General features: G+C 33.3%; 1 protein-coding gene across 4 annotated transcripts in view; it reads right to left on the bottom strand.

Annotated features, from left to right (window-relative positions):
• Nucleotides 1-1,795: 1,795 nt before the first annotated feature.
• LOC114333004 (homeobox protein prospero) overlaps nucleotides 1,796-26,080 on the bottom strand; it is a 344,648-nt gene continuing 320,363 nt past the window's right edge. For 3 of the 4 annotated variants that reach the window (XM_028282811.2, XM_028282816.2, XM_028282810.2), the window contains 2 exons: nucleotides 7,504-7,663; nucleotides 1,796-3,848 (listed from right to left, as the gene is read on the bottom strand). In XM_028282811.2, coding sequence (XP_028138612.1) covers nucleotides 3,669-3,848; nucleotides 7,504-7,663 — 340 coding nt within the window. In that variant the 3' untranslated portion in view covers nucleotides 1,796-3,668. The remainder of the gene's footprint in view (nucleotides 3,849-7,503; nucleotides 7,664-26,080) is intronic. The other variant, XM_028282813.2, reaches the window with a different exon arrangement.

Genomic DNA, 26,080 nt, shown 5'->3' on the forward strand with positions numbered 1-26,080 from the left:
ATAGCTCGAGACAGAGACAGTTTCGCCATGTTAATCGCCAACGTCAAGGGGACTTGATAGGGCACGTTAAGAAGAAGGTTTAAATGCAGTTCTATAGAACTCTTTAGAGCAGCGGTAGATCGAGTAAAGATAGTGATGATGATATCCAACCTCCGATTGGAAGACATCGCTTAAAGTTGAAGATGTTGATTTGGTTTAAATTTTAATATTAAACAGACTAAGTATATGGTCATTAGTAAAAACAAAATTATACCTGGACAACTGTTAGTTAACGAACAACTATTAGAACAGGTCACCATTACTGCTCCCTTAGGAAAAATGTGAATGGTCGGTGGGAACTGAATAATCACATAATCAGCATTCATCAAAACGGAAAAGATTTTCGGTAGTCACGATCTACAACACCCAATTCAGATCCGCTTGCTGAGATGTTATGTTTTTTCCGTTCTTTTGTACAGACTGGAACTATGGACCTTGTCCAAAGCATCCATGAATCACCTTGAAGCATTTGAAATGTGGTACTACAGACGCATTTTCAGAATTACTTGAATGGACAGAGTTACTAATAATGAGCTCTTGCAAAGAATGAGTAAGAAGTGCGAAATAAGGATAGTTATAAAACGACGAAAACTGGAATATATGGGTCACGTAATGCATACCGAAAATCAGATGAGATCTAAATAACCACAAAAAGAAAGGAACGCCGAGCATACGCACAAGAAATTATTGGATCAAACTAAATAGAATATTGAACTCGACTCAAAATAATTGAAATGAGCATTACCAAAGTAAATCAAAGAATGAATACAATACTATTTATGCTATAAGCTTTCAAATAAAGATATTCAGGAAAATGAAGAGTGCTCAAGAAAACGATAGGCACCGTAATAGGCTACAAGGACGACGAAGCAAATAAACAATTTTTAACAAAACTAAGGGAACAAAGATGTAATGTAGTCAATCTACCATACTATGGTAGCGTGCAGATAGCAGTGCATGGCATAATAGGAAAAATAGGACATTAACATCCTAAAACATTGTCAAATTTTAGTTTGACACAAAGTAAAAATTTAAATTACACAATCAGTAGAAAAATTTACTCATTTATTGAGAATTTAAACTTTATATCTAAAGTTTCTATTCGTCTTACATTTACAAGTAGGTTTATTGTCACTAAGAGATGCTAGTTACTCTTCTTGGCTTCCTTCCAGTGTGTGTTTATTGTGTATAATACTTCTATCGCAGTTAAAAGTTGTTGCAGCTCTATCTCCCGGTGCCTATTTAATAAGCTCCAGACTGGTTCTATAATTTTTATTGATAATTTCAGATTTTTTACGTTATTTAGACCAGAAATGCTAACATTACGACAGCAGGTTCTACTGAATCGTTTTGATATGGTTGTCCTCTTTTTAGTTATTGAATAGCTTAACCTTTACTGATGTTTTGTTCAATCCTGTTTTAGCGCTTTTACTGAATAATTAGATATAAGTGATGTTTGACTAGATATTGATATTTGATTACCTACTGCGTAGAAAGTACATGCTGAACTAGCTGCTTTGGCTAAAAAGATTTATTACTGGTAAATATCCAACATCACTATTTCAACGAAAATTTACATATAATTGGTGAACACAGACAAAAACATCAACAGACATTATTCAAATATACTATGCAACTAACTTCTTGAATGCAACAGTTTCTTTGATGTTTTAATATCAGTTTAAAAAACATTAACGTGAAAAATATTGTAACGTGTAAAACATTCCAGAAAATAAAAAAAAAACAACAAAAAAAATATTTGAAACTAAATATATTTTACTTAATACATGACTAGTTGCCTCACACAGTGTTAGGAGATCGTGTATGAATACACTAATATTTTGTGCATGTGTTTCTTAAAATAAAATAATTATTAGGTAAATATGCTACAAATAAAAAAAAAACAAGATAGCAACTAGTCTAAACTGAAATAATAGGTACAACAAAACACAGAAATTAATTTGGGAAAGTGGGATGTTGTTTCAAATGTTGCATCTTCAACATAATAATATGTCTAAGCATAAAATAAAATAAAACAGATAACTGTATCCAGTAAATTAATTCTATGGGTAATTTTCTCGCAAAGTTTTAACATAAGACATAAAAAATTGAATGAACTGCTTTGAGTTAATTTTATCTCATTTACTGTCTTCTAAAACATCAGTGTTGTAGCTACATCTCTCCAATGGAGCTACGGCGGAAGTCTCTTCCAGCATCTGCCTTCAAGCATGCCTTCCTTGGCTGTTGTCCTCCAATTATCCATCCTCAATATCTCTCTAGAATTTTCTCTCACTTCGTCTATCCACCTCCTCCTTGGTTTTCATACTGGCCGCCGTCTCACCATATATTTAGCTACATAGATGTTTTAACAAGAGAATAAAAAAAAACAAACTTATAGATCTTGTATTGGATGGAAATTTTAATGGGAAGATGCAATATTTGATTAAAATAGGCATATCTACCTAATAATTGAAAGCACATCACACCCGTCTGTATTTAATACAAAAAACAATATGTGATGTACTAAAAATAATAAAATATGGTACAGCACAGCGAGAGATAAATATATATGTGAAAAATTGTACAAAGCTCTCGATGTGCGGTACCAACATAAAAAAATATAAAACTAAGACGACTAGCAAAAATAAAACTTTGGTTAGGAATGTCAATAATATAAATAAAAATAAGTGATAAATACTATGTACATTTAGATCTATATACAAACAGGTATACACAGCAGTTTACAGTGGCAGTAAACAAGAACATGCCTTATGGGCCAGGACATACTAAATCAATACTGGCATTATGTATGTTTTGGACAAAGCTTCCAATATTTAGAAAATACTAACATCGACGATGCATCGTCGTAAAAACCAAAGTTAAAGTTTTTTAATTCTTTCTATTCTTGTGTAACTAGTGATTTTCATTTTTAAAAAATATTTTCGTTGTTTATGCTTATATTTGTCGATCATATCTTTAAATAGTCTTATGTAGGCAATACTTCAAATATTTAATTTACTCATTTGAATTTATGAGGCAAAGAATTTAAAGAAAATAATGTATTATGTATTTGGTTCTATTGCTATTTTATGTTGTTCAATAATCAAATGGTTTGTGCCAATCAAAAAATTCTAACTTTGCTCTTTGGTAAAAAGTAAGTTACAACTTTGTTAAAATTCTGTAAATATTAGAAGGATTATTTGTGTTGGTTTAGTGTGGCCTTGCCCAAAATTAAATAAAAAAGAGTGCAGATTTTGAACTTTGCTAACTGCTGGTTTGTAGAAACTTAGGACTTGACTTTGTATAATTATTATTATCCGGTAAATATTCAGGTAAATCACTGTAGAATTGTATTCACTGTTCGCAATGAACGAACGCAAAGCCAGAGGCATATAATTATTAAGTCTTTCTGCCAACTTAACACAACTATTCAACAAATGTCCGAACATTTTCAAAGATGGCAAGGTTCTTCTGAACGTCGACGTCTTCAAAACCAATAAAAACAACAAAAACTGTTGACGGTTTGTGAGATACGTCACCGATTCTCTTTGGTGTTGGGGCCTGTCGGACGAGAACCGCTAACAGGCAGTACCTTGCGGTACTCCTTTTGATCGGATATCACTAACCCGTCACTCAAGTTGTTCCAAGAAATTGGGAGATTTGAAATACTCCGGTACAGGATCGTCTAGCCTCGAGATGATCTTGTAGATGGATTTTTTCCAGGATTGCTCTGCATCACGGCCTTCTTGGATCGCCTTGAAGAACTCCCGAAGGGTTTGTTCAACTACGAACCTGAAGTTTGAAGGAACCTGGAACATATTTAATATTAACAAGCATATCAATTTGGGTTTTACAGTAATTCGTCAGTTTGAAGAATATCAAGTCACAATAATTAGATAGACAGGAATTTGTGTGCTAGAAATGCCAAGAAAAAAAACCAACATAAAAAGACAATGTAAATATTTCCGAATGAGAAGAAAATTAAATCGAGAGACAAACATTTTGACCAAACAAAATAATTTTTCGACATTTATGATGGAAATCAATAAAAAACATTGTTCTATAATTATTATAAATATATCATTCCATAGTAGTTTTATTAAAACGAGGCAAACAATAGTAAAGCATTATACAAAAATTATTTTAAATCCATCCATCATATTATTATTAGAATTGTTCTTCCCCACATAGATAGATAGGATGCCAAAAGACTACATGTTGCATGTCAATATTATGCATAATGTAATTTCTGCAAAATTATAATGTTTGTTCGGAATGCATTAGTATAATTATAATTCTGCAATTATTAAATATTATACACCTCAAACAGGGCCAAAATTACAATTCCAAGGGTTATGAAAAATTCCAATATTAAATTATACAAACATTCTTACGATGTTGTTCTTTTACAATGTTGCTCTTTCTTTATAAATTTAAATGACAGTTAAGCTTATAAGTATCATAAAAGACTAAATTCTAACTATGGCATGTTTGTAGTGTCCTGAGTTTTTTGGTTACTTTCGGACTCTTTCTAAAATTGTCTTTTGGACTCCATCAAGCCACATTGTTTTCGGTGTTCCTCGTTTTATTTGCTCAGGTGGCTGCCAATCCAATATTAACTTTGGTGGGTGGTGGTGTGTCATTCTCTGTATATGTCCGTACAAAATAAGCTGTGTTTGCTGTCTTTATTCTATGATGGTAGTTGCCCTGTCATTCTGGTATACCATTTTGGATATACCTGCTGATCTGCTCCAAAAATCCATTTCCAGAACAAGGAGTTTTTGTTCTATTCTCTTATTGAGTTGCCAGGTTTCACATCCATAAAGTATATCTAACGATTTTAAAAATATTGTTAAATAGTTGTATATTTTTCTGTTTAGAGATAGTTTTTGAGAGAACACATTCCAACTTGCGTCTTTTTATTGTGTGGGTTCAATATCTGGTACTATTTACTTTCTCATTCATGACATTTTAGATTTTTCTTACACGATGCTTCGTTTATGTCGAATGATCCATTGAGCTGTTGACGTTGCTGCCCGTACAATCATTGCATGGCTCATGGTTAATTATATATTTGGTATAGAACCATGTTACGAACAACAATATTTTGTCTATGTTCTGTAGTTTTAACTCGTACTGATAGCTTCTGCCTGAAATGCTGTTTAATATTAATTGTGAGTCTTCTAAGTTGTCTCAGATGACAACTGTATTGTCTGTATATCTTACATTGTTACTTATCATGTTCGGAGTTTCTTCAAAATAAAATATTTAAAAAATGTTTGTAGTGGCCAAAACTAAGGAATTTCAGAAAAAAAGTGGAATTCGAAATAAATTAACAAGTTGCTACTACAGTTGAATTCATAAAATATATGTATGTATGCCAAAGATTGATAAAGAAAAAGGTAAAATATGCCACCAAAGAAACCAAAGAAGAGGCGACATACAAATAAATGTCTAAACTAAATAAACTGGGAAATTGAGTGAAAGAATACATTATAACCTCAGTCCTGAAGAATTTGCATAAAGCCATAATTTTTGTAAAATAACCAAAAAGTAAGTATCAACAATTTGTTCATAAATTCTATGGAAACTACGTAGTTTTTAGCTTACAAGCAAAAAAGTGTTGAGTGTAATGTAGAGAGTACATATTGTTTGCAAAATAAAAATAAAAACTCAAAAAGTACGTGATTTGCCGAGATCATCTTCAAATGTAGCTTTTGAAAATAATTTAAAGTTGTATGGATCTATACCGATCTTAATAAAAAAAAACTTTTAAAAATTAAAAATAGAAAAGTTCTCTATACATATTTACAGACAATGCAGCTATTTACAGTAGAATAGTAAAAATAATAGATAATGGATATATTGAAACAAGGTATGTATATCAAAATATGAGCTTTTCCATTAGCGACCATACCATGTGTATCGAATGAGTATTTTCTCTTTTATCTTCTTGATAGGTGTAACTCCAGTAAAGTCCATCTCCAACAATTAAAATACTTTGGACATGTTATGAGAGCGAATACAGAAAAGATGTAAAGTAAAGGTGGAAAGCCGAAGAATACGAGGAAGATCGCCAACAAGATATATCGATCAAATTACAGGAATATGAATATACAACATCACGTCGACCACTACACTCCCTCCCGGGGTCAGGATTGAAGAGAGAGAGGTGTAACCACAAAATCTTACAAGAAATATGTACGACACAAATCGGTGTACGATCGACGACAGCGTTTGTCACCGGCCATGATTTGTTCCGCTGCCAAAAATTATTACGTCCCGAAAAACTCTGAATTTGCTTTATATATAAAAATTTTGCGAAAGTCCAAATAATAATTTGTCCATAATTGAGGCGCTCAGAGCAACAGTGGCCTAACCCACAACCCACAATTTTACCAAATCGCTTTTATTACATTAAAGTTCTCCCTTATTTACGTATTTTCAGATGCAGAGTGGCTCAAGCAATGGTTGCTTGAACCACTCTGCATCTTAAGATACTTAAACAAGGGATGACTTTAATGTAATAACAGCGATTTGGTAAAATTGTGGGTTAGGTCACTGTTGCTCTGAGCGCCTCAATTAATCTATTACACATCTTACTTTTATAGCGAAATATCGAATTGAAATCTTTAATAATGTCACTGAATCATTATATACCACCTATTCATATTTTTAATAGCCAATAAAGATTAATTGCTTTGTACACAGAAAATAGGATGAGCAATAATGTTGGCAGGTGCTACATTATTGACGGTGCTAATATTTATTTATTTGTTTATCTAACAAACGGAGAAGGTGAAGACAGATAAATCGATAAACGAATGCTGAAAGAAAGTAAAGCAGTAGGATCATTAATGGTACTGTTGAAGGGAAAAAACATGTCCAGGGCAGCCAAGATTCGAACTTATGTAACAATAAAGTGAGACCAACAGTGTTATATGCATGTAATACTTGGACAATTAATCAAATAGAAGAAAAAAAGGTAGAGATTTGGGAGAGAAAAATCTAGAAGACACTTTTGGTGGTACGAAAACAAACAAGGAGCTAATAGAGATATATAAGAGAACCAAAGCAGAGAAGTGTTTTGGTGCCGTTCAAAATATACATAGAAGAAATGGGAACAAGAAACGAATCTTTATTTATGTTGATCTAATTTATTTCGGAATTTCCGACAAATATTTATTTATCACTAGTTTTATCCCTTCATCTTATGATCTCTTCTCTCGCAGTGATGTATGGTAATTTTTGTGTCTCTGTTTTTGAGTCTCTGTTTGTCTTTTAACACATTTTATTTAACAAAAAAATTTTACCTCTTTAATATGTTAAGAACTTTTCTAAAAAACTAAAATTTAAATGAAACTGAATATCGAAGATAGAATAAATAAAATTGATTGATTTCGAAAATAGAGAAACTAAAAAAAAATAAGCGTGTACTCGAGATGTCTCGGTAATGTCACGAACCTGTGGTCCGCATACCTCGATGTGATTATTTCTATTGTAGTGCAAGTTGAGCACCCTGTACAATTCGGAATCACCGCCAACGTGGAGATCGTCCGCGTTTTTCACTCCCTCGGAAACAGCTTGCCTTGCGTACTTTTCCATTTGGATGTAGTAGAACTCCCTGGAAAGAAACAAATATTTTATTAGATTTGATTGGGTCGATGAGCTAGGCTGAAATAAACTGCTCGTCAAAAGTTAGGGATATTATTATAAAATGCTTTTTCTACAACCGTGTTAAAAATGCAATTTTTAGCACTCCATAGGAGCGTTAAAAATGCTACTTTAAAGCACCATTCCTTTCAAATTTTTAAGGCACTGCAGTTAAAAGTGAATTGTCAAATTGTGAAACGTCAAAATATTTATATTTCATTTATTAACATTAATATTCATAGGCGTAACCAGGGGGGGGTTTTGGGGGTTATAACCCCCCCCCCATTGGGATGGACTTTGAGCTCTATACGCTTAACACCATACCCCTCAGAGACCTTCCAGTAGTTGTAACCACCCCCTTTCCAGTAGTTGTAACCCCCCCCCCCTTAGGATCATCCTGGTTACGCTTATGTTAATATTAATAGTACAACTTGCGCAATATTAGAAAGGTGGTTTAAAAGGTTTTTTAAAATTTAATTTAAACTGTATTACTGCATTTTTAACACGTTTGTAGAAAAAACAAGTTTATGTAACGGTATAATATTTTCGCTAAGAATTTTTGGACATTCCCCTCGAGTGTAGACAACCAGTTCTAGCTTTTACGGGTCATAGGTTTCATGGTTTCAGCAATTAACAAAAATATTGTATTTTATAAATTTATAACGTTTGTAGAAAAAATATTGTATGATATACGTGTTAAAATAGTTATTTATGAAACAGTTCGTGAAGTAACGCACGCGATATTTAGAGCACGAGCGACAACGGAGCGAGTGCTATACGTCGCGTAAGTTCGCAAAAAGTACTTCACGCACAGTTTCATACAATATTTTATCTACTCTTCGATAAACAAATAAAAAACTGTAACTCTTCGTCACTGGAATTGATTCCTATTCTACAATAGGACTAGAGATAAACCAGCACAAAACAAAGACATGACGATAGGGAAGGCTGGCACAACAACTCAGAAATATCTGATAACAAATTACCATAAATTTGAAACTGTATCCACCTTTAGTTACTTGGGAGTAACAATAGGGAAAACCGGAGAAGAGAGAACAGAGGAAAGAATTCTGAAAGGCAGAAAAACATATGGAACGAATTGAAATCTGCTGAGAAGCAAAACTCTAAGTATAATAGGAACTTGTATAAGTTCTTAAACAACGACGATTAACAAGAAAGAAATGAAATTTGAAAAGAAAATAATCAGAACAATACTGGGCCACAATGTACAAAAAGCGAGAGAAATAAGAATGAAAACAAATGCCGAAATTGAAGAAAAATTAAAGAGAGAAAATATAGTCAGATACAAAAATCAACCAAACGCAAATACGAAACATTTAGGCGTCCCGAGAGACTTTTTCGGGACCCTGGGACAAATCGTTAAAAAACGGGACAATCCCTTTTTTACGGGACGTTTGGTCACCCTAATTTAATGGGGCTGTTTACTTCCATTTAATATGAAAATAACCAAATTTTTTCGATGGCAAAAGTTGTATTTATACCAATAATACCAATATCCTTAACTTTTGAGGAGCAGTTTATTATTTTTTGTTATAACATTTTATTGTTCTCATTGTTCTGGAATAAAAATATTCATTTTACACTTGACAAATATTGCAGTGACACTTTTCGTGAATTATGCATTTTTTGAGTTGTGTCAGTTTTAAATGAAGTAAAAGACAGACGTACTCTCAATCATGCATTTAACATGTGTCAGTTTTCTTCCGGACAAGCGAATTGTTACTTATGTGTCGTTTCATGTTTTAGCTGTTTAAGATTGATATAGTTATTAATAAAATTGACTATTTCATGTGAGCTACAACTTGCAAAAAAATAATTTAAAAAGGCTATAAACTGTCACTTTTGAAAATGGAATTATTTTAAATTTAACAAATATTATAACTATTTCAGGCTTACCAGAATGACATATTTTTAGTTAATTAACCCGATTTTCAGTTTTTAAAAACCCGTACCTTCCCAAAAGTTAAAAATATTAGGGCCGACGTTTATGGCAACACAATACCTATCTGAATTATTGCCTTGAATTACCTTCAAACTAGAAGAGAGGGATGAACAGATGTTCACAAACGCAACCGTTACAAATCTACCTGGTAAATTTGTTGTATTTTCACTAGCGAGTTTATTCACCCCTCCTAGCGGTATACCAACAAAAACTTTTATAAAGAAAAAACCTGACAAAAAGTTTAGGAAAAAGTAGTATTTATGGTATGTAAACTTTTTAAATGATTTTTTGAAACCATAAACTTATTCTAATTTTTTAAACGGGGCTGCTATTCCAGCAAACCAAAATTAAAAATTAAAATATTTTGGAGAAATATTTGAAAATGAAAAATATTTAAAAATTAAATTAAATTAGATAACATTAATAAAGTTGTGTATATTTTTTATTAATTAAATACGTTACCTACTTCTAAGCGTGAAATAATAATAAAATAGTACTAAGGTTATAGCACTATAGACAAAAACTGATAAAATAAATAGAAATATTGATATATAAAATGAAACGTCAGAACTGCAGCCCTATATGAGGAAATTAAATAAATAATACAATAAAGATCAACTTAGTCATAATGTATAAGAAATACATGACATACACAATTATTAAGTTATATCAAGTTACACAAGCTTATATCTTACTGTACCGACGCATACTGAGAATACCTTGGACAGACAGAGTGACCAATACAGAGTAATAGGTCTGGATCCCGTGTATGAAAAAAAGTTGATTAATAGCAAGCTAAAAATTTGTTAATAGTTTAAGGGTGTCTAGTCGGATAAACTTTGATATATGGGAACACTGTAACAGGGGCAGTTTTAATTGTGGAACAGGTTAAAAATTTGGAACGGTCAGACCACGAAAACGGCACATTTATTTTGTCCGACAGAACAGAATTAAACTCTCCGAACAGAGATTAAACTCTCATGCAAAAAATCAGACTGCTATTTATCACCTGTCATAATTCCTGTCATTTGACATATTCTACATGTTCCACTCATTAAAACGCCCATTTGGTGATAAATAGCAGTCTGATTTTTGCAAGAGAGTTTAATCTCTGTTAGGAGAATTTAGGTCTGTTCTGTCGGACAAAATACATATGCCGTTTTCGTGGTCTGACCGTTCCAAATTTTTAACCTGTTCCACAATTAAAACTTCCCCTGTTCCCGTGTTCCCGTACATCAAAGTTTGTCCGACTAGACACTGTTAAGCTATTAACAAATTTTCAGCTTGCTATTAATCAACTTTTTTTTCATACGCGGGATCCAGACCTATAAATATTGAGACGAATTGGTAAAGCGATGAAATCATATCTACGCCATGTATTCCGTAATAATAAGTACAGTCTGCTACAGCTTATAATAGGCCAGTTCCAACAAACAGTCAAACTAGTCAGAAACTGTAAGGCCGTAAGGCAATATTGAAGGTAGAAGGGGTTTTGACACCGAGAAAAAATCCTGGCTGAGAAACTGAAGAGAAGAGAATGGTTCCAAATACCAGATGCTGCAAACATGCGGCACATAACAGAGAAACCTATATTTTGATCATTGCTAACCTTCAGTAGAAGAAGGCATATAAACAATAAAAAGAAGCATATCTGATAGAAATAGACCCAGTCTTAAAAAGATTACGAGTTACAATAAATAAACAAGAGAATTTATATGTACTAAAGATGTCTACAGTATTCACTATATTGATTCTTTTAACCGTTCTCTTCAGTTCTTTCCTTCTTTATCTTGATAGATTCTTCTTTCCATTATCTCGTCTATATTATCTCAAATCGATCCTCGTTTCTTCATCTTTTTTCCTTCTCTCGGACTCCATTCTTTGCTTTTGTTTATCCAGTTTCATGAAATCTCTTGTTGATTTACTCAAGATTTTTAATCTCTACGTTATTAATTTTGTCCCATCTTGTGATTTTACAACGTCCAAAAAATCTTTCCAATTTCTTTCATTAAACTCTCATGCAAAAAAAATCAGACTGCTATTTACCACCAATATAATTCCTGTCATTTGTCATTTGACATGTTCTACGTGTCGGACTTATTAAAATGGCCAACATATTTGTCGGACAAACATTTTTTCGTATATTGTATAAAGTTTGCTATTGAATAAACTTAAAAACGACCTGCTAGTTTTCACAATCATAAACTTGTCAGGATGACACGTTCCACAATAATTAATACTTCCCCTCTTCCGGTGTTCCCATACATCAAAGTTTGTCCGACTAGACACCGCTAAGCTACTAACAAATTTTTAGCTTGCTAAATCAACTTTTTTTGGTACGCGGGATCCAGGCTTAAAAGTTTTCAGAGCCTTTGGACAGTAAATTTCTGATTATGATGTTGTATATTCTAATTCTTGTTTTGATTTTGTTCCACAAAACTAGTCGAATTTACTTACAGTCGTTGGATACCTGTTATTTAGTCTGTTATTTATATTTTATTCAGTTGTACCTTGGTTCGATATTATTAATTCTAAATATTTAAATTTGTCTGTTCCTTTGATTTGTCTTCATTTGTAATCTTCAGTTGTCTTATATTGCTTTAGGTTGTTATGTAGTTAACTATTCGTTTTTGCTTTAATTTCCTTTCCATTTCTTGTATTTTCTTGTTTTACCTTGTAATTATAAGTTGACGAATGTGAGAAATAAGAAGAAGACGGGGAAGGCAGTGGCGGCTAGTCAGGGTCGGCAGGGTCGGCAGTGCCGACCCACACATTTATGGACACATTATAGATTTTTTTAAATATATAAGTTAATCAGAGTTGATGATATTCGTTTCTGTGAAATAAAAAAAAATATCTGTGAGATAATACAGACTAAATTTTATTCATTGTTTTTAAAAGAATTCGAACGATCTGATACGTTAAGTGATCCCTGTGCGCTGTGCGTAAGAGACTTTTCAAATTAAGGATCCTAGCAGCCAGCCATACACCCGACTGCGATTGTGTGAATTCATGGCCCGCTTCGGCTAGCCGTACCCAGTTGAGCATTTGCTTGTATTTAAGACGCTATGGAATATTAGCCGATAGGCAACCAATTATACATTCCCCGTATTTATTTGAATGACAAGTACGGCAGAAAAACAATCTGCCGAGCAAAGCGGTGATCTGCAAACGGCAACAAAACACGTACTTGGACGTTGAGGTTTAATTTGGACGTTGAGAGGTGACTCATATTTGTTTGCAGAAATTGCTTGAAAATAACTCATATAATAATATTTGAGTTATCCTCCCACTCAAAAAGGTCCGGAACATTGTTTAAATAATCAAAATGTCAAAAAATAAAGGAAAATTTCGATTTTCTTCTTAATTTTTTGATTATAACTTTAAAAGTATTTATTTTCGAGAAAAGTTGCACTGACATAAAAGTTGCGTAATTAAATTTTCTACAATAAAGGATTAGCTAAAAATTTTAAAACTTGTCACCCTTGTTGCAAAATAGCAATAAATGCGAAAAAATCATAAAAAACAAGTATTCGCATTTTACGTTTTTTAACCGTTTATGCCACACTTAAGACCTTCATAATTTTACCCAGAAAAACTATATCAAAAACTATATGAAAAACACTGTGAATTTCATTAAGATCGGTTCAATAGATTTTGCAAGATAAATTTTGCAATCCAGCTTTCGCAAAAAAATTAATTTTTTCAAAATGTTGCAGAACTGAAAATAAAGCAGACAGCAAGTTGAATTTATTTTTACGTATAGAAGAATACTGTACCTTTCTTCTATATGTAAAAAAATTCAACTTGCTATCTGCTTTATTGTCAGTACTGCAACATTTTGAAAAAATTAATTTTTTTTGCAAAAGCTAGATTGCAAAATTTATTTTGCAAAATGTTTTGAATCGATCTTAATGAAATTTAAAATATTGTTTTATTATATCATAAAGGTTTTCTGGTTAAAATATGAAGGTCGTAAGTGTTAGCATAAATGGTTGAAAAACGTAAAATGCGAATACTTATTTTTTATGTTTTTTTCGCAGTTATTGCTGTATTTCAACAAGGATGACACTTTTTAAAATTTTTAACCAATCCTATATTGTAGGAAATTTAGTTACCCAACTTTTATGTCAGTGCAACTTTTCTCAGAAGTGAATACTTTGAAAGTTAAAATCAAAAAACGAAGAAAAAATCGAAGTTTTTTTTTAATTTTTTGACATTTTGATTATTTAAACAATGTTCCGGACCTTTTTGAGCGGAAGGATAACTCAATTATTATTTACAAGGAATTTTCAAAATATCTATTAGACAAGTTCATTAAAAATTATCCATCAATCTTTATTCAAATAAAATAAGAAAATGGATTAAGTTTTATATCCTGATCTAAATATTTTCAGAAGGTGGGATAAGTTACAAAATATGTTTAATTTTATATACTGCAATTTATTAGGTACAACAAACTGTTCCCGAATTTAATAAATTATTGTGCTCAAATGTGGGCAAATTCTGCCTCAAATGAACGGGATTTCTCTTGTCTCAAAAAAGTCAAAACGTATTGTCGACACACCATGAAACAAGAGAGAATGTCAAACTTGTCTCAAATGCCAATAGAAAAAAACTTTTAAAACCTCTCCAAAACCACGGTTATTAGACTTTATGTGCTTTTTAGAACCGTGCTCCAAAACAATAATAAATTTTACAATGACGTTATAACCCATTTTGCTACTTCGAAACAACATAGACTAGAGTTAATTTATAAACAGGTTTACAAAAAAAAAACAAAAAAAAATAAAAGAAAATAAAAAAAACAAAAACCAAAAATCTTCTATGAAATTGAAACCTTTTAATTAGATGGCATACCTATCTGAGGAGACAAAACCTTGCCGACCCTGTCCCTAAAGCCACGAGCCGCCACTGGGGGAAGGAGAAGAAGAATTATTTGCCTTTTAGTTTGCAGTCACAATTTTTTTATTTAATATTGAATCAAACCAAAGTTGGAGAGAAAAAACTAATAAATCTTTTGATCTAGTCCGGTATAAGTACAAGTCGGAAAAATGAAAGATTACCCATGAACGATCACATCAATCACATATTTTGTATATGCTGTCTTTTTCTATAAATAACAAACGTTTGTTATAGAAAAAGAGCAATACAAAATATGTGATTGATGTGATCGTTCATAGGTTTTCTTTCATTTTTCCGACTGTACTTAGTATTTATAAAGGAATATGTATATTTATACTTTTACTTTTATATAAGTTAATCAAATATTGAAGAATGATAATTGAAGCTTTTTGTAATAATTAGATCGACGCGGTTAATTTAGACTCTCCTCGGCAAACCAGTGTTTGCACTATAATAGAGAAGCAACAGTTGTTAACGTTAATATTTTACCACCACTAATACAGCCATATTAATTATGTATGCCCAATTGGCCTATAATTGGCGTTTGAATTCAATGACATGACACTACCGTGTTTAGGTAATATTAATACCGATTCAACGTAAACATTGGATCTATTATCATCGGATAACCGCTTGATGGATAAAGATTTTGTGGTTTGATAGTTCCAACTGGCTCTTTGATGACACTTTAAAGTACAATTATCGCGAAAAAACGTTTAATTATGAGCAAATATTTTTGCGTTTGGTATTAGTCCATTCACTCACGGTTAAATATTGCAACACCTCTGGATTTTAAAGAACCGCTTGTATTTACATGAAATTTTTCATACACATAGCTAATATGTCAAAGAAAAAATGTGATATTGTGCCGATGTATGCTTTTGCTTTGGGGCTGAGTTTCACCCCTTCTCGATGGTGAAAAAACATACATTCAAAATAAGTCAAGAAATTGATAAACTGGCTAATTCTAAGCAATTTTTGCTATATTATAATGTTTTTTCACTTTTCTAAGTTAATAATTTTCAAGTTATTTGCGAGTGAATATGTTCATTAATTAACCAAAAAACCACGTTTTTAGACGGTTTTTCGCAAATACCTCAACAAGTAAGTATTTTATCTAAAAAATATTGTTAGCCAATTATAGCTCATAAAAAGTGAAAAAAATGGTGTATATATATTATTATGTGAAGTCTCTAGACCCAGTAGAAGAGGAGTTGTAGCTAATAAAAAGTAGGTTCTTATTCCTCAAATTTCAAATCGAATATTTCAACGTGAAATAACCGAAAAATCAAGTACTTTTCGGGGAAAACTCATTACAACTTGTCTAAAGTGTTTAAAGAAAGCTTTATTTTGTTTTTTTTTTTGAAAAAGTTTCTAACATCAAAAGTAAGTAAGCTACGCCTAAAATAATGTTGGTACCTTTTTTTTTGTAAAAAATATCGTGAAAATTACCTCCTAATTACTTATTAAGTAAATTACTTTGCTTATGTATTTTTTATATTGTCTGTAAGGTTCATAGGTTCAAAATGCTTATTCTTGAAAAGGCTGTAGTTAAAAGAACTTGAACAAGTCACTAATCACAAGTGTATGTAAATTTTGAACAGCCATATCTTAACCAATTTTTGAGGAAAAGAAAAATCCAAATTATTCAGATAAGCAAAACCTAATTTTTTTACTTCTTGAGATTTTTGGTATCACTAATAATTCTTAGTTATTTAAAAAAAAAATACCTTAAAACTAATAGATCATAATATGATAATAAACAGTACATAGGTAAGGTACTTGTGAAGCGGTAAAGATTAGATTCATTTTGGATGCTAATTAGGGGGTGATTTTTACGGTTTTTTTAACAAAAAAAAGGGCCAACTTTATTTTGAGCGTAACTTACTTTAGATGCAAGAAACTTAAGACAAAACAAAATCAAAGCTTTTTTTAAACTTTAAAAAAGTTGTGATGAGTATTCCTCGAAAAGTTCTTCATTTCTTGGTTATTGCACGTATAAATATTCGATTTGGAATTTGACGGACAAGAACCTACTTTTTATTAGCTAGAACTCTGCTTCTAAAGACTTAATTTATTAGTACACTATTTTTATTTTCATTTTTTTTATAGGCTATGTTTTTACTAAGGGAGCGTTCAAGTATTACGTAACGCAGGTTGGGGGGGGGGTCAAAAATCTTAAAAAATTGCGTTACGCAATAGTTAAGCGCCCATTACAGTGCGTTACGCAGGGGGGAGGGGGGTCAAAAATCTTCAAAAATCGCGTAACGTAATACCTGAACGCTCCCTAACTCGAAAAGTATTGACTTAGTGAAAACACTCTACAAAATAGACGTTGCTTAGAATTAGTCAGTTTATATCCACTTCCGGATTTCGGCACAATGTCACTTTTTTTTTCTTTGACATATGTGTGTGCCAAATTTCATGCCAATCCAATTTATCGTTGTGTGTATAACGGTACATCGCAACGATTTATTGGAATTGGAATTGGAGTGGAGTTTGAGTTGGTATTGGATTGCATCAATTTATTGTAATGATCGAGTTGTTTCAGTTTATAATCAATCGCAACAATTTATCGCAGCGTCTAAACAGCTTAAAAAAAATAAATAAATCGCAGCAATGTTTCGTCACAATAAATTGCTGCGATTTATCGCGGAGTCTAAACGCCACTTTACAATTCACAGCAAAAACCGTGAGTAAATAATAATTATCATTGGATAATCGCTTGATGGGTAAAGATGTTGTGGTTTGATAGTTCCAACTAGCTCTTTGATGACACTTTAAATTACAAATATCGCGAAAAAATGTTTAATTATAAACAAATATTTTTGCTGCGTTCGTTGTCGATGTTTACGCAAAAGGGAAGATAAAATTGATTCATGGACTTTCTATGTAGTTTACCCTGATTGTGATTTCCTGCTGTGTATTTGTCATAACAATGATATTTACGATTAAAAATCACTTAGTTTTGCGTGATGGAATCTAATTTACATTTCTTAGTCATGCTGTAAAAGACTAATATCATCATCATTTTTGATAATAGATAACACCAATATCTGTACTTTCTTAAGGATTTCGATCGAAGAGCCTTCTTTTGCTCATTATTTAGCATGTCTTCTTCTTCTGTTTCCTACATTATTTCTTTTTTAGAATTCGCTCATCCAATGTTTAACACAGAGATTCTTCAAATAATTTTCACGTTATTCTTAGCATTTACATGGCTTTTGTGGATAGTACCTATCTTGTAATATGTTTTTCAATATTAACTAATATTATCTATAACTATGTACTAGGTTTTTATCGCAATATCTGAAATTAGGTTTATTTGACGTTTCGATTACCACTTCGGAAATCGTTATCAAAATAAAAAAAATTAATAAATTAAACAAATTTTTGTATAATTAAAAATTATTCAAATAATTTACTTTTATCTGACTCATTCATACTGACAATTCAGACGTAGGTAGGTATACTATACATTTTAAAGTAGATGATTTCAAAATGATATTGCCAATATCTACGAGTTGCGTTTCTGGATTGCCAATATCTATGAGTTGCGTTATTGGGAGATAGTTATTCGAAAATCAACTTTAACTTAAGATACTGCACGCTTTAAAGACAACCACATGCACTTATGACACTACAATTCTCGTGTTAGTGATTCTACAGTACATAATGAGCAAAAAAACCAGAAAAAAAAACCTCATGGAATTTTACAAATGCAATTTTTTGTTCTTTCTTGTTCATTGTTAGGTTTAGTTTTAGATCAAATAGATCTTAATGTCGTTGTTGCTTTGAATGTTTTTGAATTTATTTTCCTATCGTTTTAAGTTTTTTGGATAATCCTTTTATGTTATGGTATTGTTATTTTAGTTGAAATTATTTGAAATATTCATAGGATAAATAATAATGTTAAACATTAAAAAAAACATAAAGTATATGAAGGTCGCGTATTAAAGGCTATACTCATTTAAATATTGTTAAACCCATACTTTTTTTCAGTGTATGTACTTTCTGCATCAGAATTATTAAAGTTCTCTTATCAAAAGTTGACTATACCTCATTACTCCTTAGCATTCAACAAACGGCAGCTATTATCAACCTACAGGTGTTTTTTTACGTGATCTTAAAAAGCTGAACACTTAAATGCGGGCTTGAACCTTTAAGAGGTCAAAGAAATAAAGGTATCGCGCTTTCCAAAGTACCAGAGCCTAGTTTTGCAATGTCTTGCGCTATGTCGTTTATCTTAAAAACGGTTTTTAATAATACCTCAAACACAACCTGTAGAAAATTAGTATTGCGTGATTAAAGATGTAGGAAAAATCGTTTTGAGAAGTTGAGTAGGATAATTGGAAATATAATATTGACATATATAGGCACTTCGTCTCTTTGCATTGGAGATAATAATATCTAATGCCAACCGAAATTCTATATAGGTGGATACAGTTTTTTACAGAATTTTATAAAAACGACAGTGAACTACAGCTTTGATGCAACGAATGTCGATGAAGCAGAAATTCAGTTAGACAGTGCAACAAACTACCGAAAAACAGAAAATACGAGAGCAGCTGAGATAAATATAATTCCAATGTATGAAATTAATAAAATCACATCTAGATTTTTTAGTCGAACCAGATCGGACATAGATCTTCAATACTATATGGAAGCGTATTCAAACCTATACGATCAACTTGATATCAGGGAAGGCGAAGCAAAGATATATAAAATAGCCAAACAGAGAGCAAAGAAAGCAAGAGATTTTAATCAGATTAGATGTATCCGAGATGAAAATAACAAAATACTAATTCACGAAAAAGATGTCAAAAAAAGATGGAGAAAGTATTTTGACAGTTTATTAAATGAAGAATGTGACAGACAGCCTGTGGAGTTAACGGAGACAGTAACAGCAATGGTTACCAGAATAACAAACGAGAAAGTGGCTCAAGCGCTTCAAAAAATAAAGAAAGTAAAAGCAGTCGGACCAGATGATATTCCTGGGGAAGTATGGAGAGCATTGGGAGAGACAGAAATAAGTTGGCTAGCAGGTCTATTTAATAGAATTATGGAAATTGGACAAATGCCAGACGAATGGAGAAGCAGTGTATTAGTACCTTTCTACAAAACAAGGGAGACATACAACAATGTACAAACTACAGGGCTATAAAACTACTTAGCCACACCATGAAAATATGGGAGAGAGTAATTGATAGACGGATACGTGAAGAAACCGAAATATCCGATAATCAATTTGGTTTTATGCATGGCAGATCAACAACAAATGCAATTTTTCATTGTAAGGCAACTGATTGAATAACACAGGAATAAAGAGACCCACGCTCATATGGTATTCATTGATCTTGAGAAAGCATATGATAGAGTTCCTCGAGAGATTCTGTGGCTGTGGTGGGCACTCAATAAAAAAGGAGTCCCTGGCGAATATGTAAAGATTGTGAGAGATATGTATGAGGAAGTAACGACTAGTGTTAGGATAGGTGTGGGAGAGACTGATAAATTTTAGGTGAAAGTAGGATTGCACCAAGGCTCGGTGCTCCGAGCCTTGGTGCTTATTTATTCTCTTTTAGTCCTTATTTATTCTCATTAGTTTTGGACCAGATAACAGCGAAACTACATGGCAGCATTCAATGGTGTCTAATGTAAGCTGATTATGTAGTGTAGTGCAGGGCTATAAAACTGCTTAGCCACACCATGAAAATATGGGAAAGAGTAATTGACAGACGGATACGTGAAGAGACCAAAAATATCCGAGAATCAATTTGGCTTTATGCAGGGTAGATCAACAACAGATGCAATTTTCATTATAAGACAGTTGATGGAAAAATACACGAGTAAAGAAACAAACGCTCATATGGTATTCATTGATCTTGAGAAAGCATATGATAGAGTTCCTCGAGAGATTCTGTGGTGGGCACACAATAAGAAAGGAGTCCCTGGTGAATATGTAAAGATTGTGAGGGATATGTATGAGGGAGTAACGACTGGTGTTAGGACAGGTGTGGGAGAGACTGATAAATTTCATGTGAAAGTAGGATTGCACCAAGGCTCTGTGCTTAGTCCGTATTTATTCTCATTAGTTTTGGACCAGATAACAGCGAAACTACAGGGTAACATTCCATGGTGCTTAATGTATGCTGATGATGTCGTGTTAGTAGGAAATAGTGAAAGAGACTTAGAACCAAAACTGGAACAGTGGAGACAAGCTCTGGAGGAAAAATGTTAAAAACTTAGTAGGACAAAAACAGAGTATTTGGAATGTTCATTTAAAGATGGAGGTACTACAAATAAAATGGTATCTTTGGATGGTGAAATGATTGTGAAAAGCAATAGTTTTAAGTACCTAGGATCGGTATTACAGAGTAATGGAGAAATAGATGGAGATGCATGCAGTAGAATTAGGGCTGGATGGATGAAGTGTAAAGAAGCGAGTGGTGTGTTGTGTGACAGAAAAATTCCAATGAAGCTGAAGGGAAAATTCTATAAAACAGCCATAAGACCGGCTATGATGTACGGAACCGAATGTTGGGCAGTGAAAAAGAAAGAGGTACAACTGATAGTATAGTACTGGTAGAAATGATAATGCTTAGATGGATGAGTGGAGTGACAAGGAAGGATAAAATTAGAAATGAGTATATTAGGGGAAGTCTAGGTGTGGCACCAGTTGATGTCAAAATGAGAGAGCATAGGTTAAGATGGTTTGGTCATGATCAACGTTGAGACGTTAATCACCCAATACGAAGAATAGCTGAAGTGCAGATTCCTGGAAGGAGTAGGAGCGGAAGAGCAAAGAAAACCTGGGGGCAGACGATAAGGCAGGACATGTTGGTAAAGGGGGTTAACATTTATATGACCCAAGATAGAATTGTGTGGAGAAATGCAATTAGGGAAGCCGACTCCGCATAGGGATAAGGGAAAGAGAATGATGATTACACGTAATGCTACATTTATATAATAAAATTATCATTTGTTACTGAAACTGTAAATAATCTCAGTATTTGTATCTACAGAACTTTTTTCTGTTGAATCTTTTACATCACGATCACAAAAGATGTTAAGAAATAAAGTTTTTTCTAAATAAAATAATAGTCTTTTGTAGGAATGTTCAACGTTAGAAATATTGTTTAAAGACACAGTTCGTCAACATAATTGTACCTCATCTCATTATGTAGTTTCCATAAAACGGTATTCAGAAATGGAAAATTTCTTGTCGTTGAGAATAACTATTGTCTCTAATTTAATTGTTGAACGTTCTTGACGACATGAACGTCATATCTGTTTCAATGCAAGTGTTAAATCAGTTTCACTCTGATAATTACCACTGTACTTAGGGTCGCATCACGGAATTCTACCCTTATCTAAATAATTAACGACAATGTAAAAATCTCGCATGTTTTCTATTATATTCTCCGTCAACAATACATTTACGAATTAAAATGCCAAGTTTCTTTCTCAATGAGGAAAAGATCATACTTCGAAGAGCTTGCTTTGGAAAACAAAGGACAAAAATCCGTATTGTAAGTTCGTTTTGGAATTGTAACTTGAAGTTGGTTAGACGCTAATTAGTCAATGCTAATTAAAAAAAGCACAGTATTGAACAAGTTACCAGAAGTTACCAGAAAGAACTGTGAATAGAATAAAACCAACAAATTGGGTTAGCTTTTCATAGAAATATACCTGATTCGGAAAAATTCGCAAAAGTTTTCTCATTCACTTCCCGCTCATATTGTCTTGAGATTTTTTAATAAGGATGTATCGTAGCATTTTCTTCCTGTTTGCTGCTTTTGTTTATGTCGCAAAAGTGACAATGCTTTAAAAGCTAATTTAATTTCAAACAAAAAATGGTACTCTCACGTCACCTGAAATAAAATTTAAAACTATTGAAACATTCAATACAAAAATAAATTACTCTCTCGTTCTCTCTATTCTATTCACCTTGCTTTCAGAAACATATATTGATCTGTCTCAATTGAATTTATTTCATTAGTTTTAAAAATCGGTTTGCGGTTTGGTGTACCAAACCATTCGATTCCACAGAACTCTGGGTCATATTAGAAGAAATGAATAACGCAAGAATTTATTACAGGTATAGAATACTCCTAAAATACATATACTCTTTGCCTTATCGCTATGCGGGGTCGGCTTCCCTAATTGCAATTCTCCACACAACTCTATCTTGGGTCATATCAATATTAATCCCCTTTACCAACATGTCCTGCCTAATCGTCTCCCCCCACGTCTTCTTTGGTCTTCCTCTCCTACTCCTTCCAGGAATCTGCACTTTAGCTATTCTTCGTATTGGGAGATTAACGTCTCGACGTTGAACATGACCAAACCACCTTAACCTATGCTCTCTCATTTTGGCATCAATTGGTGCCACACCTAGACTTCCCCTAATATACTCATTTCTAATTGTATCCTTCTTTGTCACTCCACTCATCCATCTAAGCATTCTCATTTCCGCCACATGCATTCGCTGTTCCTCTTTCTTTTTCACTGCCCAACATTCAGTTTCGTACATCATAGCCGGTCTTATGGCTGTTTTATAGAATTTTCCCTTCAGCTACATTGGAATTTTTCTGTCACACAACACACCACTCGCTTCTTTCCACTTCATCCATCCAGCCCTAATTCTACTGCATGCATCTCCATCTATTTCTCCATTACTCTGTAATACCGATCCCAGGTACTTAAAACTATTGCTTTTTACAATCAGTTCACCATCCAAAGATACCATTTTATTTGTATTAACTCCATCTTTAAATGAACATTCAAAATACTATGTTTTTGTCCTACTAAGTTTTAAACCTTTTTCCTCCAGAGCTTGTCTCCACTGTTCCAGTTTTTGTTCTTAAGTCTCTTTCACTATTTCCTATTAACACTACATCATCAGCATACATTAGGCACCATGGAATGCTACCCTGTAGTTTCGCTGTTATCTGGTCCAAAACTAATGAGAATAAATAAGGACTAAGCACCGAGCCTTGGTGCAGTCCTACTTTCACCTGAAATTTATCAGTCTCTCCCACACCTGTCCTAACACTAGTCGTTACTCCCTCATACATATCTCTCACAATTTTTACATATTCGCCAGGGACTCCTTTCTTATTGAGTGCCCACCACAGAATCTCTCGAGGAACTCTATCATATGCTTTCTCAAGATCAATGAATACCATATGAGCGTTGGTCTCTTTATTCCTGTATTTTTCCATCAGTTGCCTTACAATGAAAATTGCATCTGTTGTTGATCTGATCTGCTCTGCATAAAGCCAAATTGATTATCGGATATTTAGGTTTCTTCACGTATCCGTCTATCAATTACTCTCTTCCATATTTTCATGGTGTGGCTAAGTAGTTTTATAGCGCTGTAGTTTGTACATTGTTGTATGTCTCCCTTGTTTTTGTAGACAGGTACTAATATACTGCTTCTCCATTCGTCTGGCATTTGTCCAACGTCCATAATTCTACTAAATAGACCTGCTAGCCAACTTATTCCTGTCTCTCCCAATGCTCTCCATACTTCCCCAGGAATGTCATCTGGTCCGACTGCTTTTCCTTTCTTTATTTTTTGAAGCGCTTGAGCCACTTCCTCGTTTGTTATTCTGGTAACCATTGCTGTTACTGTCTCTGTTAGTTAACTCCACAGGCTGTCTGTCAAATTCTTCATTTAACAAACTGTTTGGCTATTTTATATATCTTTGCTTCGCCTTCCCTGGTATTAAGTTGATCGTATAGGTTTGAATATGCTTCTGCTTTAGCTTTTGCTACTGCTACTTTCGTTTCCTTTTTGGCGACCATATAGTTTTGAAGATCTATGTCCGGTCTGGTTTCTTGCGACTTTTTATATAATTTTCCCTTCTCTTTTATTTTTCCTTGTACTTCATTTGACCACCACCAAGTCTCTTTATCCTCAAACTTCTTTCCTGACATTTTCCCAAGTATTTCAATAGCCATCTCTCTTATAATATTGGCCATTTTTCTCCAAATTGTGTTAGGGCTTCCTTTCATGTTCCAACATATTTTTTCTACTATCTTTTCCTGATTAGACCTTCTTTCTCATCTTTTAGCAACCACCACTTGATTTTTGTGATCCTCTCCGATAGTTTTGTTTAGTTTCGCTTTTTACTTCGATGTCCAGAACAAGCAGCTTATGTTCTTGGCTTACTGTCTCACTAACTATTACCTTGCAGTCCTTGTATTCACGTATGTCTTCTTTCCTTATCATGAATTAGTTGATTTTCTCTTTTTTTTTTTAAGAATGTGTTAACAATCGCCATATCCAATGCTGTTGCTAATTCATACGACAATACAACTCTACAAATCAATGTATCAGAAGGTCTAACAACAAGCAAAGTAATAACAGAGAGAGGAGTTAGACAGGAAGACACTATCTTTCCTAAATTATTTTTACTCTTGCATTAAAAGATGTGTTCAAGTTCAAGAAGTTAAGTTGCCAAAAACTGGAAATTACAATTGATGGCAGATTTTTAAGTCATCTAAGATTTGCCGATGAAATAGTACCCTTAAGCAGCAATATAAAAGGTTTAATCTACATGCTAAAACAAGAGCTTAAACAAGAATCTGAGAAAGTCGGTTTAAAAATGAGTTTAAATAAAACAAAAGTGATGACAAATGAAGAATCCGAATGACTTGGTAAGCAACAGTAGGAAGACTCAGCGATGTGTTCAAAAACAAAAAGATACCAATAAATCTAAAGAGAAGGGTATTCAACTGTTGTATTCTACCAGTTATGACCTATGGAATGGAGACCATGACACTTACAGAGGTATCAGCCAATAGATTGAGAACGACACAGAGGGCGATCAAACGAGCTATGTTAGGAGTATCTTCTCTTCTTCTTCTTCTTCTTCTTCTTCTTCTTCTTCTTCTTCTTTTTGTATAGACATGACTCTGTCTGTTTTTTCAATGTGCCTCTAGTAAGTTGTCGTTCCATCGTTTTCGTGGTCTTCCCACTGATCGTCTTCCTATTGGGGAACCGTCTCTCGCTGTCCTGACTACCCTATTTGTTGTCATTCGGCTTATGTGGTCATTCCATTCTATTCTTCTGTTTCTCACCCAGTTATTAATGTTATCCACCTTGCATATCCGTCGTATCTGTACTTCTAGCTTTGCCCCATAGAGTCTTACCATCGATTTTTCGAAGGGTTTTTATCTCCGCTGTTTCGAGCCATCTTTTTGTCCTCTGTGTGTCGGGTCGTGTCTCTGCCGCGTATGTCATTGTTAGAAGTATCTCCGAGGGAAATATATTATACGAAATGAGGAAGTGCGAAGAAAGACGAAGGTGGAATATGTAAATGGAAGAATTGCGGAGATGAAATGGAACTGGGCAACTGGGTAGGACACGTAGCACCACAAAACATCGAAAGAGGTGGACGAGAAACATTGTACATTGGAGAGCACGCGAGCACAGTCGTAGTAGAGAAAGACCACAAAAACGATGGCTAAACGACATCAAAGCAAAAAATGGGAACAAATTGGCACCAAATA

Source organism: Diabrotica virgifera, chromosome 4 (genome assembly GCF_917563875.1).
Source record: "Diabrotica virgifera virgifera chromosome 4, PGI_DIABVI_V3a".
Lineage (NCBI taxonomy): Eukaryota > Metazoa > Arthropoda > Insecta > Coleoptera > Chrysomelidae > Diabrotica > Diabrotica virgifera.